This window comes from Suncus etruscus, chromosome 3 (assembly GCF_024139225.1).
Source record: "Suncus etruscus isolate mSunEtr1 chromosome 3, mSunEtr1.pri.cur, whole genome shotgun sequence".
Taxonomy (NCBI): Eukaryota; Metazoa; Chordata; class Mammalia; order Eulipotyphla; family Soricidae; genus Suncus; species Suncus etruscus.
This window is the reverse complement of record NC_064850.1, coordinates 10240109-10256054: the sequence shown is the minus strand read 5'-3', so window position 1 is coordinate 10256054 and position 15946 is coordinate 10240109. Positions and strand designations below refer to the sequence as shown.

Sequence of the window (15946 nt, the reverse complement as noted above, 5' to 3'; positions counted from 1 at the left end):
GGTTCGTTTGTTTATTTTCTGCTTCAAGAGTGGAACTGTCATCCAAATGAACCTTTTTTGGATCAGGTAAAGTGGAATTGCTGTGCCTGAAGTTGAGTTGGGGGATTTAGATATCTACTCATTCAACATTGTTATTATTATTATCTTTAGCTATGTAGCATCACATTGTGTATACATACCAGTTTATTTATCCAGTTATCTGTTTGGTGAGTCCTTGGGTTGTTTCCACATCTTAATATGGTGACTTTGCAATGCAATGGAAGTAGTACTGGCACAAAGCTTGAGATTGTCCCCTCATTAGCACTGCTGGCTGTTAAGAATAGGCAGCATCTACAGTTGACAAGTGGGGTCAGGAAATCATGAATCATTACTGTCATTTGGAGGTTCAGTGAGCATTTATTTGACTATACTGAGTTGCTTGGAAAAGAGAAGAGATTTAGGTTCTGGGCTGGGGTCAAGGTGAGGGTGTAATAAACATGGACCAGGAAGAAGTGTGGGAGAAGGAGGTGAGAGTGAGCAGCTGTTTTCTTCTAGTAACAAGTATAAGAAAGATCAAGGTTGAGAGGAAATGGAAAAAAGTGAAATCAGAACTGGAGTGAAGGAAGTCTTTTACTTGGTTTTATCTCATGGGACGGAGGACATCATCATTATATTCCATTCACTAGGACACTTTTTTCAGGGCTAGAGGAAGAGCAGATTTTAGACCCATTCTGTGTGCTGATCTCTAGAGTTTACACCCAGCACTGATTTTATAAGTGGTATATGCAACATACCCCAGTGTCAAGACTTCATGCCAGTATTCATTCCCCACAGCCAATTAAAAATACTGAGAAATTATTGCAGATTGATGAAGAGACAAAGATAGCCAGACTGAATTTAAATTTTAGCTCTCTCACTTAGCAAATATTTGTCTTAGGTAAGTCAAAGTCATTCTTTGACTTATATTTTCCTCCTCTACAATGGGAACAATTCTATTTTTCTCTTCTAAGATTGTTGGGAGAAATATATAAGTTCATACATACAAATCACTTTATTAGTAGTGACATGGTTATTAAAGTCATATTAATTTTGTTATTACCATATTACTATCAACATCTCCATATATAATTAACTATATAGCTTTGGATACCCCAATGAAGGGGCTTATGTCACTTATATCCAGACTCTTGTCGAGAATCTAATTCATATGGCCTACACAAGTGCAATAATGTACTGAGAGGAAAGGCTTGAAAATATTGGATCAGTTTTTGCTACCATCTTTCAACCAATTTTTTCTTGATTTGGAAAAAAATTTAATGAAAAATATTCAACACAGCTAAGAGAGATTAGTGTGGCACTGTGATATATCACTTGGCTTAAATAGTTTCACTTCCTGGTCAATCTGTCTTTGAACATCTACCAAATTTTCCCATATCACTTTACAATGAATACAAATTAGTGTATCATTAAATTGATAGTCATTAGTTTATTTTTAAACTTTTGTGTATGTTCTAGGAATGCAAAGCTATTTAGTAAGAGTTTTTGTCTTTAAGGAGCTAAGCAAAAAGGTGATAAAGTTTAGGTCTTGAAATATACTAGACCTAACTAAGCCAATGAAAACAGAAAACAAAATTTTCTTCTTTGGGAGGATATATTCTTCAGTATTAGTTTAAAGCAGTCAAAGTGACCACAATAATGAAAACTCTATTTCCTGTCTTCCGTAATTCCATACCTTCCTTATCAGTGGGGTTCTGTGTTTTCTCTTACCCAGAAACTGCTCCTGAGAGCCATTTTAGCTTACAGTTTTGCATATTATAGAACATAAGTTCATCCATCAGTAGAGAGGTCTGATAAAGCAAAGGTTGCGCATAGAAGTTAAGAGAAACTCACTCTAGCTCAGTCAACTCCTGAGGTCTCTGCTAAGCAATGACCTCAGGCTTGAACTCCTTTTCTTTGGATGTGGGAAGTTTACATGAACTTTAGGAGTTAAGAGGCAGAATTAAAATAAAAAAGATGCCTTAGTGTTGACAGTCTGGTGGCTCCAACCTAATCAGAGTGCAGGACATCTTAATGGGTCACTAATGTTTGCCACATGTCACGTCCACCTGCTAGTCAGTCAGCATTGCCAAATCCAAATAGAAGAAAACTGTATCATTCATCTCTATCATTTCTTTTCACCCAAAAAAGCTTGGAGCATGAAATTGAAATGCAAACCGGCTTGGGAACTAGACAAATTATTACTAGGTTCAACAACAGCAATATCAAGTTTTGTATGAAAACTAGTTTTTAAAATTTAGTTGGAAAAAGGGGCCGGGCGGTGGCGCAAGAGGTAAGGTACCTGCCTTGCCTGCGCTAGCCTTGGACGGACCACAGTTCGATCCCCCGGCGTCCCATATGGTCCCCCAAGCCAGGAGCAACTTCTGAGCGCATAGCCAGGAGTAACCCCTGAGCGTCAACGGGTGTGGCCCAAAAACAAAAAAAAACAAAAAAAACAAAAACAAAAAAAAATTTAGTTGGAAAAAAACCTGCAAAGACCACTGTCAAAAATGGGGAGAGGAAATGGACAGGAACACAGAAGTCCAACAGGTATATGAAAAAATGCTCTTCATTACTTAGCAGCAGGGAATGCAAAGCAAAGCAATAAAGAGAAAGCACCTCACACCAGAGAGATGCATACTTCAAAAGTAGAAATGACTAGAGGGATACGGGGGAAAAACAAACCTTGATTCATTGTTGAGAGGAATGTTGTCTGATTTAGCATCTATGAACTGTATGGAGATGCCTCAAAAAATTAAGAATTGAGCTTCTATTCGACCAAGTATGCTTCTTGGCACCTCCAAAAGACTATTTTAGAATTTGTTGTTTTGGAGTTACTCTTGGATCTGTACTCAGTTATCACTCCTAGAAGGGCTTGGGAAATCATATGGGATGCCTGGGATCATACCCTTGTTGACCATGTGCAAGACAAATGCCCTACCTGCTGTGTTGCCACTCTATGCTCCCCACCCCACCAACACTATTTTAAAAAGGTATTTACACTGCTATGCCCATTGCATTGCTAGTCACAATACCAACTAACTTAAGGGTCCACCAAACAGATGAGTAAAGAAACTGGTATATATACATATACATACACACACACACACACACACACACACACACACATATGTATATACACACAATGGAATGATACTCAGCTTTAAAAAAAGTTCACTGTTGGGCCTGGAGAGATAGCACAGCGGCGTTTGCCTTGCAAGCAGCCTATCCAGGACCAAAGGTGGTTGGTTCGAATCCCGTTGTCCCAAATGATCCCCCGTGCCTGCCAGGAGCTATTTCTGAGCAGACAGCCAGGAGTAACCCCTGAGCACCGCCGGGTGTGGCCCATAAACCAAAAAAAAAAAAAAAAAAAAAAGTTCACTGTTGCTTCATAGATATAATGAGAGCATTGTGCTAAATGAACTCAGTCAAAATGAAAGAATAATCTCTCTCATCTGTGGCATATGAAAAAAAATAAAATAAAAGGAAGGGGTAACCTGCAGCAGGAAGTTCCTACAACAGAAAGATGCTACTTAAATTTTCTCCTGCCATTTCAACATAATTAGGTCATTCTTTCATATGGTAAATTTCCATTTTTGCTACTACTTCTGCATACAGTAGTCACATGGAACAATTTTGTTTTATTATCACATAACAGCTTCACCAATAGCTTAAGGTTCTCTAAAAAGTATTGATATCAAATGGCATTTAAGAATCCAAGACCTTCCCTATATAGTTGCTTATTTTGGGGTTGGGTGGGTTGGGATAAGTGTGTCACAACACACTATGAGCCAACACTGAGTTATGGGTGATTAATAATTCTTCAGTTATATCTCCACAGGCTGCACTAAGACAGAACTGGACTTCTGGATCTTAGAATCAGCTACACTTCTAAGCATTTCAGCATGTTGAATCAGCATTGATTATCTGATATAGTGATTCTCAGTTCAAAATATATGCTAGATTTCATCTTTTCATTTTGATTTTTAAATAAGTTTCAGCCTCCTTAATTTTCTCATTCACCAAAACTGGATAAAAATTCAATAAAAACAGTTAATAATGTCTCCCATTTGAGACTTGTGTTAAGAAATTATCAAGTCAATGTTTTAGCTCTCAAATAAACCTTATGGGTTTAATATCTTCATTTAACAATGGGTGAGATAGATTAGATAAATTGGAATTTAAATTCAAGCAAATTGACAAAAACTTCATAATTTTAATGATATCATATAGTCTCTGTTGCTCTGACTTGTCCACCATATAACAATTTAAGTCATGGTGAAATCCAAGAAGCAGTATGTACCAACATACAACATAGTATTTCTCCTTCCTTCCTTCCTTCCTTCCTTCCTTCCTTCCTTCCTTCCTTCCTTCCTTCCTTCCTTCCTTCCTTCCTTCCTTCCTTCCTTCCTTCCTTCCTTCCTCCCTCCCTCCCTCCCTCCCTTTCCTTCCTTCCTTCCTTCCTTCCTTCCTTCCTTCCTTCCTTCCTTCCTTCCTTCCTTCCTTCCTTCCTCCCTTCCTCCCTCCGTCCCTCCCTTCTTCCTTCCTTCCTTCCTTCCTTCCTTCCTTCCTTCCTTCCTTCCTTCCTTCCTTCCTTCCTTCCTTCCTTCCTTCCTCCCTCCCTCCCTCCCTCTTCTCCCTCCCTCCCTCCCTCCCTCCCTTTCTCCCTCCCTCCCTCCTTCTTTCTTCTTTCTGCCACACCTGCTGCCACTCGAGTTACTCCTGGCTCTGCACTCAGAATTAATGGCTTGGGGGACAATATGGGATGCTGAGGATCGAACCCAGACCTGTTGCATGCAAGGAAAATGCCCTACAGCTGTGCTAACACTTCAGGCCTCTAACACAGTATTTCTTAAAAGGGTTAAGACCTAGTTTTCATTGAATTCTGATTTTACTACCATCTTCATCATGGACAAAGTAATTAAGATTTCTGTTCTTCAGTTTCCTCGACAATAAATTGCATATTTTGATAGTATTGACCTAATAGTTACCATGATTATAAAACAACCCAGGTAAAAGCACTCAGAAACTCCAAAGAGCATATAGTACTCAATGAATGTAGCTTTATTGTAATGTTTATACTAAAAAATTATATAAAAAGTAGTAAGATTAATCTGCTATCTCTGGCTTTTGCAGCTATTTTTAAATAATCTAGCCTACTAAATCACTTGCAATTATATAATTTATCAACCTATATGTTGGAAATATATCTTATTAAATTTTATGCTCATATTTAGTTGTTTAGCACCTCCCAGTTCAACATGCTTTCTGCTTTCTTCTGAGTCTTAGTCACTTTGTTAAACAATAATCAGAAATTTGAGGCTTTCTCTGATATCTTGATATCTGGATATAATGTAGAAAAATAGTAGAAATTCCCTAAGGTGGCACCTTAATTTATAGATCACTGAGTCATCGCCTCTGAGCTTGAGCATATGAAATCAAGATTGGTGCTCTGGAAAATTGAAACAGAACAGCATAGGAACTTCAAGGACACATCTAGAAAGGGTCTGAACTATGAGTTATCACAGTACAGCTATTCTTTAACATATTATTCCAAAGCTCAGGATGAAAAATAGAAGATAGTTCCAAAGAGTGAGGACATTTAAAGCAACAGAAAGCAAAAGTATTGAATAGTTCGTTATCCATCTTACTAGAAAATGCATCTTAAAGTTAGAAAAGAACTTTCTAGATCTATTCTGGAGGTTGTAAATTACTGAACCATAAACCAAAAGTAACCATGGACATCTTGTTTGCCCTTCTTAGTGTTTTTCTTGGTTAGGTAATATGTAAAAAATATGAAGAATCTAAAGACTGCTATTATCATAAAAGTAAAGATGTAACAATATTATAGCCTTAGGATAATAATCAATTAATGCTGAGTACTGACTATCCATTTCAGAGAGGTATAAACCAGATAATTACATTTACAATACTGATTAAACTACAACCATTCATTTCTCAGATAGAACTCTGAAAAACTATTTCATCTGTCCACATTTAAGGTGGAATGAAAGTAAGAAGATTAGCTATTCTGAATTTCAATTCAGTGATCTTCAATAAGCACCACTGACCATCCCCCATAGAATATCTGAGATCTGAGGACCTGCTTGTACAAAGCAAGGACAAACAGAACTGGGGTTTCTACCTTGTACCTACTATCCTCTACCTAGAAAATTTCTGCTGGGGCTGAAAATTAGAAGAGAAAAAATTAGTCCTATCTTTTCTAAGGTTATTGGCCACACCTACTTTCTAAACTCTCTGTACTTTTGTACAAAGTACTCATTTCAATTCTTAGGTTCACAGCTCTCACATCCACCTGGGCTATAGACATGCTGCTTTTTCTTTTTAATAGTTTTTCTCTACTAACATAGAAAGTTAGAGACAAAAATAGCTTCCATATAAACCTGATCAGAAAAAGAAACAGGTCGCAGGAGGTAAGCACTCTGTACTTTTTTCCTGGTCTCCTCTCAAGGTATCAAATGGCTATAAGGGTCAGTCTTCAATACAAAGCTTAAAAAAATGCAGGCTCTATCTAGACAGTTTTTAAACAAATAAGTATTAGTCATATTCTTCTTGACCATAGTGCCTTGATTTGCTAAATATTTAAATCTTTTAACTTAAATGGTCATGAATATACAGTCACAGTACTTTCATCATACCTGAGGCAGACAAATAGCTTATCTAAAACTGCCTAAGAAAGGGCCGGAGCAATTGCACAGGCAGTGAGGTGTCTGCTTTGCAAGCGCTAGCCTAGGACGGCAGTAAGGTGTCTGCCTTGCAAGTGCTAGCCTAGGACAGACCGCAGTACGATCCCCCGGCATCCCATAATGTCACTCTAGCCAGGAGCAATTTCTGAGCACAGAGCCAGGAGTAACCCCTGAGTGGCACAGTTATAGCCTCCAAACCAACCAAACAAACAAACCAAAAAAAAAAAAAAAACCCCAAAAAACTGCCTGAGAAAATGTATTTTTTTTTATCTTTTGAAGATGCCATAATAAAACTATAATATGTATAAGTAATTAGGATAGGAACTGTATGATACATTAAAAATAAGGGAAATAAAACCTATATATTATTCTCTGTAAAGGTAAGAATACAATACCAATATTGTTTTATTTAAGAATCAGGAGAGGAGGGGCTGCAGCAGTGGCACAGCAGCAGTAGGGTGTTTGCCTCGCACATGGCTGACTTAGGACAGACCACTGTTTGATCCCCTGGTGTCCCATACAGTCCCCCAAGCCAGGAGGGATTTCTGAGTGCATAGCCAGGAGTAACCCTCTGAGTGTCACCAGGTGTGGCCCCCAAAAAACAAAACAAAAAAGAATCAGGTAAGGATTAAGCAGGTGGCAACTGAACTTGACTGGAGATGGCAATGCTGAATAGCGAAAAATGTATTGAGAGTCAGAAAATGACTTGTATAAAGGACAGAAATAAACATATTGTCAAAGCACAAGTGCTCAAACAGCATAATGTCAACAGTTGAAACCTAAAGAACTTGACAAAGCTTGCCACTGCCCTGCTAATGGTCCCAGGAATAGTTTCTCCATAATTTCATGGAGACTGACAGAAGTCAGCAAATATAGAAGCAAATTCTCTTCTGTGCTTCCCTCTGGGCTGACAAATTCCCTCTAGTCTAAATCTAGCATAAATTAAGAGTGTAAAGGTCCAAATTCCCCAATTCATCCTAAGCTACATATCTTTACAGGTCCTAGTTATTGTATAGCCTCATGGAGAACAAGTGACATTAGAGGAAGTCGACTAGTTAAAGAAGACTTCTCTGTTGTCTCTCAAGATTTATTCTGGGGCTGGAGATACAGTATAGTAAGGCACTTGGCTTTGCATATGCCTGACCTAGGTTTAATCCCCAGCATCCTATTTGGTCAACCAAGCAACAACAGAAATAATTCCTCAGTGAAGGACAATCCCTGAGCTGTGTGCCCCCCCCCCAAACAAAAAAGTTTATTCTAAATTTATTTTTCTAGATGTTCTTATTCTTTTAATTACTTATCAAATGTAATTACATATATTTAGAACAAATGATAAAAAATCATTGATACATTTTCATATGTATCCTCTTTGTTTTTGGGACACACCTGGCTGTGCTTTGGGCTTACTTCTGGCTGGACTTTGAGGACCATATGAAATGCTGGGGTTTGAATCTGAGTTGGCTGCATGCAATCATCCTATCCCCACTGTAAAATTGCTGTGGCCCTAAGTGCCATTCCTTTTGTTGTTGATTTGGGCCACTGTCAGCTGTGTTCAGGGCTTACTCCTGGCTTTGCACTCAGAGACCATTCCTGGCAATGAACAGGGGACCATATGGGATACTGATTTTCAAACATGGATTTTTTGACTGCAAGGCAAACATCCTACCTGTCTGCTGTACTACCACTTTCACTCCTGCCTTTCCTCTTTTAAATCCTGGAGATGGAGGTAGCTCATGTTTTCAACTTTCAGAGGGAATCCAGAAAACAGTATATGACATAAAAATAGTAATAATAATAATAATAATAATAAAGCCGAGAAAGGGAAACAACCCATTCAGATGAAACTAAAGAAACTTCAGATTAAGGCTGGGAGCCTTTTCACAATAGATATCTCATCACTAAATAAAGCTTATATGCTAAGACCAGGAAGACCTGGGAGGATATTTAACTGCTGTCACTAATTTGCAAGTTTACCCAAAGTCCAATGAGCTCAAGTTAATAATTTGGCTATTTCAGGATCTTTTATAAATGGATCTGGTAACAGGGAAAAAAGACAAATCTTGGTCACTGATTTTAAGGTACTGTGGATCTTTTTTTTGGGGTGGTGGTGGTTTTTGGGCCATATCTGGCAGTGCTCAGGGGTTATTCCTGGCTCTGCATTCAGACATTACTCCTGGCAGGCTTGAGGGACGATATGGAATGCTGAGGAATGATACCAATCAGCTGTGTGCAAGGTGAACACCCTACTTGCTGGGCTATCACTCTGGCCCAAGTGATATAGATTTTAAAGTAGCCAGTACTCACAGATAAAGACAATGATTTACTAGATCTTTCAGAACGACAGGAGTCTTCATCAGTTATATGATGATCTACAGAAAAGAAGTGGCTCAGAATATTTTCAGAAAGATATGTTTAGCAGTTATCCATGAGCCCTCCGTAGCAGCAGATTAACAATTTACACCTTTCTGAGCCTGGAGCAACAGTCCAGGATTAGGATGCTAGTTTTGCATCAGGGTGACTGGGGTTTGATCAGTATCCCAGAAGGTACCTGAGCCAGGCAGTCCTGAACACAACTGGCTGTGTTCCCCCCTTCCAAATTTACATCTTCCTTTGTAAAGGAATTTTGAATCTACCTGTTGCTTAGTTATTCAGGTCAAAGTTGAAACAGGCTGTCATTAAGACCAAGCTCTTTCACTCTGCCATATTTTTTCAACTATGACTCTGAGCTCCATCTTGTATGGTAGAATTTGAAATTCTTCAAATGGCTATCAATTGTAAACTTCTAACACAATACAAAAATTAACCTAGAGTCATTGGAGACTAAATAAAATAGCAAGCAAATTCTAAAGAGGTTGAATTTTGGGTCAGAGAAACAGCTTAGAGGATCCTCTGTGTGAAGAACAAGCTTGGGTTTAATGTTTAACATCAATGGTTTCCCAAGCACCAAAAGTGTGACCCCTGAGCACCCCTGAACATCACAGAATATGGCTTCCAAACCAAACCAAACAATGGGTTAAAAAGAAGACGGGGGGGGGGGGGGGAGGGGGAGGATTTGAAGTGATAGTGGTAGGGTTCTTGCCTTGTACCAGGCCACTGAGGGTTTGATCACTAGTACCACATATGGTTCCTCAAGTCCACCAGGAATGGTTCCTCAGCACAGAGCAGGAAAAAACCCTCGACACCAAAACAAAAACAGAGAGGCTAAAATAAGATAATGGCATGAGATAAATTTCTAGTATTTGTGACTTCTGGCTAATACAAAACTAGCTTTTTTTTTTTTTTTGATTGAAGAATTAGAGCTCTCATGGTTGCTGGAAACAGTAAATCTCAGAAGAAAGAGAACCACATATTTTGTGGTTGGACTGGACCATGTATGTGTGGGGCAAACTCCAGGTAAAGTTAAATGAAATATATTGAGATATAGGTTGTTGCTAACAGTTTACAGTTGGAATTAATGAAGTTAAATGCTACAATAAATAAACACTAGTGATAGTACATGGAGGTGAGAGGCTTGTCTTGAATGTAGCTGACTTGGTTCAATCCCCAGCAACTGTATGATTCCCTGTGCACTACCAGGAGTGATCCCTGAGCACTGCTGGGAATGAGCAGATCTCCTATCCCCCAAAAATTCAATTGATAATCACCAGCACTCTTCAGGCATAACACAAATCTAAAACACAATACTTACAACATTCAGAATACATTTAAATTAGCCTACTTAAAAATAACCAGAAAAATAGGGCTCATTTTATAGAAGGTATCAACAATGGAAATAGGGAAAAATGTGTAGAAAATCTGAAACTGAAGCAGAGAAACATAATATATAAAATATATAAAAAGAATCAAAAGGTAATTCTAGAACAAGATAAAATATTAAAAATTAAGTTGATCTACATTTGAGGACACTCCTTTCTGTACTTTGGACCTTGGGACTTAGTGACTATGAAATGAAAAATAATTGATTTACTTTGGCTCTCTTCTAAGGAACAATTAAGACTGTTAGTGATTGATGTTCTGTCATCAAGTTAGACTACAACCATATTCAGAAGGACTTCTGCTCAATTGGGTTTTTAAATTTACCAAAACTAAATGGAAAACTTCTTATTCAGACTTTAGGAAGTTACATTTTTGCCCTTTAGAGTGTAGAAATCAAAATTAATTTGGGGAAGCTTAGTGTTCAAACTTTTAATACAGGTTATTTTCATTTAGTAGGATGCTCCTGACAGCTATTGTCTGATTCCTGATACTCTAACACAGGACTGTTACTGGTTTCTCCATGAACCGATTTTTTAAGACAGTAGAATAAATATATGAAATACAGTTTCCAGGAATCTAAATGAGCCAGGCTATAGAAAACAGGAGGTTTTCAATATGGAGGAAACAAGAGACCATGGAAAGTATTAGTTTTATCTTCTGAAATGATACTACCATGGAAAGCAGTGAAAGAGAATATCTCGAGTCTATTTTCTACAGTCTCAAGTCTTTCACTAGGCCTTCTCATTTCCTAATTCTATACAATATGAGACGTACAATTATGCTTTAAGCCTTTAAAACTCAAAGGTTTCTGGTACTGTTAAAAGTAGGACATGACAGAGAAAAGGAGCACAAAGTGAGTTTGGATGAATAACAGCACCCAATTTACAAAGTTTAAATAGCCACAATATAAAAGGTTACCAAAAGCATGAAATTTAAAATTTTGAAAATGAAGATGACAGTTTCTCTAGGGGACAAAATGAGAATCAAGCTACCAGAATGTTCTTAACAATTCTGTAATGTACACTAATTAAACTCAGTTATCAATATTAAAATGGACCAATAATTCTTTGGACTTTAAAACTGGATTAGCTCCAGTTTTAGAAACAAAGTAAAGCAGAAAAATGATTGAACTATTCTTTTTATCACAGTTTTTTCACTACAAGGCTGGCTACCATATTATCCAATGAAAAATATTAGAAACTTCACAAAATTCCTCTTTTTAAAATTTATTTTTTGTTATCAAAGAATGTCCAGAAACATTAATTACTAAAGAATCTGTTCATGGCATTGTTTTATAAAAGTTCTTAATGGAGTGTGAACATTTTATTTTTTGATGTATCCTTTACTTATTAATGGTGAGGTGGATGAACTTATGCAATTACTTAAAAAAAAATCCAGAAAAAAGCATCCATTCTCATTCTGAATCGTTGGATTGAATTCAGTGGTTATGAAACCACCACTGGGTAAGAATCAACTTCCTCATGATCGGGAGTGTAGGTCTTCTTATTAGGTCACATAGGTCTCTCAGGTATAGGCACCATGTTTGAATTCTCACACAAAATGTCTGTTACTTAAATTACACAATGTGGCAGTGTTTGTTTCATGGGGATATAATTTTGAAAGAAGGGGAAAAATAGAAAACAACCTGTTTGTATGTTATATGTGAGTACATTATCCAACTGTGCATGGGTTTAGGGCACTGTAGCCCTTGTTAAAGAGGAATTTCACTAATAAAGCATCTGTCAGTTTCCAGTTTTGTTTTTTCCTGGTGCTAAAGAAGTCTATGTATTTAACCTAAGTTGTTAGGTCAGGGCTTTCCATCTCCATCAGCAGTTTGGCTCAAATGATTTGAAGTGAGTTGCTTCTTCATCTCAGGTTTACTTCTCAGCCTCAGGATATGTGGGGTACTTGACTGTTTCTATCTTCTCTCGGACTTTGTAGGAGGGATACAGGCCAGTCCTTCCCAGCTTTCTGTTTACACCTTTAGAATAGCCATCCCAGTGATTTCCTGCAACACCAATGACATCTCCAGGTTCCATAGGAATCTCATCGAGAGTTCGAGGTTGGTGAGGATAAATGGCAATCTGGTTGTGGGCATTTTGGCCCCCAAAATAGTAGATATCATCCAAAGAATGGAAATTTGCAGAAGCATCAGGATGCAATGTTTGCATGATTTCATAAGCAACTCGACAGACCTTGAAAAAGAACAAAAAAATAGTTAGTATACATAAAATGTTCACAATAATCTCCAGGACCCTCTTCCAAAGAAACTAGGATTAGAGTAAGACTAGACAGACAAGTGGTAGATACTAGTCATACATTTTTGATCTATCTGCTTATAAAAGATAGTACAAATCATCTTCATCATTATGCCTTTATCTTTTATTTTTATTATTTTTTTTAAAAAAAAAAACTTTATTTAAGCACCATGATTACAAACATGCTTTTATCTTTTTAAAAAGAAACTTGAAGAGAAAGAAATAAAAAATAAATAAAAGGAACTTGAAATAGTAATTAAGAATCTCCCCAAGAACAAACAAAGCCCAGGTCCAGATAGGTTTAATGTGAATCCTAACAAACCTTCAAATAAGACACCATGATTTGCAATACTGTTAATGAAAGCTTATCATGCATATCACTTTATCTCCTTTCAGCACCCAGTTTTTGTCCAAGTAATCATTTCCAACTATCACAGTCACAGTGGTAACTCTCTGCCCCTGCTATTTGAGACAAGCTTCCTATGAGGGTCCTCCTGGCTCTTTTCTTGATTCTGGATATCATCATACTTGTTTTTTAACATTCCATAAATGAATGTGATCATTCCATGTCTATTCTTCTCCCTCTGACTCATTTCACTCAGCAAAATATACTCCATATCTATCCAGATTTAACCAAATTTTATGACTTCATTTTTCCCAATAGCTGCATAATATTCAATTGTACATATGTACCAGTTTCTTTAGCCACTCATCTCTTCGTGGACACTTCAGTCGTTTCCAAATACTGACTATTGTGAATAGTGCTCTGTAACATAGGAATGCAGAGGACTTTTCTGTATTGTGTTTTTGGGCTCCTAGGGTATATTCCTATGAGTGGTATTATAGGGTCAAAGGGAGAGTGAGAGGAGAATAAGAGAAAGGGGAAGAGTGAGTGAGTGAGAGAGAAAGGAGAGAAAAGAAATATATCTGCAACAGAGACAGGTAAGGGGAGGGCAGGGAAAAAACTGTGGATATCAGTGGCAGGAAATATGTACTGTGCACACTATATGACTGAAAATATCATGACCAACTTTTAACTGTGAAAAAAACTGTATTATGATCGACCTTTTAAACCACAATGCTTAAATAAGCTAATAAAAAAACGTCAAAGACATTAGTGAAGGAAAGCTGACACTGGACCGGCATTGGATAGACAGGCATCGAAATTGTATGCCTGAAACCCAACTATGAGTAATAACTATGTAAATCACAGAACTAAATAAAAGAATAATAAAAGTATAGACATTTAAAACATTTTCATTTTAGTGTAGTTAATATATATTAATAAACTTAGCTGTAATGCAAAAATAGTCATAAAGTGAGCATTCCATATTAGGCAGTAATAGTACGAAACTGAATGGAATAGTCTGTGCCCTTGAAGAATTCAAGGTTTAGAATTATAAACAAATAAATACTGCTGTTCCTTTAAATTTCCTCTTATTTTGGATGTAATTTCAGAATTCTTCCCAACAGAAATTCATGTAATTATTGAAAATCAGATAGTATCAGCAATAAACTAAAATATATGCACTATCTATTCTAAGGAGTTTTAAGGATGCTATATAGATACTAGCATTGTAGAACTGAAATAAATAAGCCATCCTACCCTTTGAAGATATATTTACCGCAGGCATTTAAAACTATTTAAGGATTTTTCTGTTCAACTGAAATTCCACAATCTAAGCATTATTTCTTGAAATTATGCTGGGTACAAAATTTAACCAACAAATACAACAGTGGAGGCACAACATTTTGAACAACTAATATAATTGTTATAGAGTTGATTTTAGAAACTTTCATAAGCACAGGTAAAGAAAGAAGGTTATCATTTGCCTTAAAAGTCTTACTTTATATATTGTGAACAGGCAATGTAATTCAGTTAATTTTTTCTAAAATATTTAGCTGTGGTTATCATTTAATGTGTTATTGTTCCTATACCAACACTTCTGCATTTCAGATGATAATACTTAAAATAATCATTAATCTTTTCAGTAACACAATTAGGGAGTACACAGCATTCCTTTAAAACTCAAAAGTCATGAAGATCAAAAATTAAATGGAGATAGTCATTCATAACTGTTATGAGCAAACTGAATCACTCTTCATTTGCTAAATCGCTAAGAACTGGAATTCCAGGAAGTTGAGGGCAATTTTAAAATGCTGTAATATTTTTATATGTAGTACACTATTAATTTTCAATTTTCAAACGGGGACTAAATTATAATGAGATTATTAAATGATCTGCCCCAATTCTAATACTAATACTTCAGTTATACACACAGAATCCAGATGTTTGGCTTTCAAATTTTCTATAGTATTAACAGATTAATTGTATATATTTTCTGAATGCAAAATTCATTCTAAATCAACTATATTCACCTGTGTTGCATTTCTTATTTAATTTACTTTAAACTATTTTAATTTACAAAGTCCTTCATAGTTGGGTTTCAGATAGACAATGAGTCGGGGCCATTACCACCACTAATGTCAACCTACCTCCACCAATGTTCCCAGAGTGCATCCTATAACCAAAACCCTTTGCCCCCTGAGCTGCTAGTATTACAGACCCATTTTAAGTTTAAATTGTTTTAGTTTGGGTCTCTTAAATCTACTGTTGTTGAATTTAGTTTGGATATTTAGTTCTGTCCTTTTTTCTCCACCAATGCACCTGAGACCACTTGGCTCTAGGCCCCTATCCTTTTTTTTAATTCTTAATTTTATAGAAAAATGCAGGAATAGGGGCCAAAGCGATAGCACAGCAGTAGGGCATCTGCCTTGCATGTGGTCAAACCCAGGATAGACCTGGTTCAATCCCCGGCATCCCATATGGTCCCCCAAGTCAGGAGCGATTTCTGAGCGCATAGCCAGGAGTAACCCCTGAGCGTCCCCAGGTGTGGCCAAATGCAGGAATATGAAGTAAAACAAAGTAATCTGTGTTCTAAGGTTCTATGAAAAGGTGGAGGCCCCTATTTAAAAGAAAAAAAGAGGGGGGTGGCATTTTTTTCCATAGGCACAGCAAAAGTTGGGGAAAATAGAAAGAAAAATACTTTGGCCTAAATAAAGAACAGGGTGTCCCTACCCATAAAACATCTTGCTATAAAGACCACCTATAAGCTGCAGGCATAATAAGTTGTCTAGGGCCCGGAGAGATAGCACAGCAGCATTTGCCTTGCAAGCAGCCGATCCAGGACCAAAGGTGGTTGGTTCGAA

At 37.1% G+C, this 15946-nt stretch overlaps 1 protein-coding gene across 2 annotated transcripts in view; it reads right to left on the bottom strand.

Moving 5' to 3' along the window:
• Positions 1 to 11688: 11688 nt before the first annotated feature.
• The window catches only part of FUT8 (fucosyltransferase 8), a 186938-nt gene continuing 182680 nt past the window's right edge, over positions 11689 to 15946 (bottom strand). For both annotated transcript variants that reach the window (XM_049770382.1, XM_049770383.1), the window contains one exon: positions 11689 to 12673. In XM_049770382.1, coding sequence (XP_049626339.1) covers positions 12356 to 12673 — 318 coding nt within the window. In that variant the 3' untranslated portion in view covers positions 11689 to 12355. The remainder of the gene's footprint in view (positions 12674 to 15946) is intronic.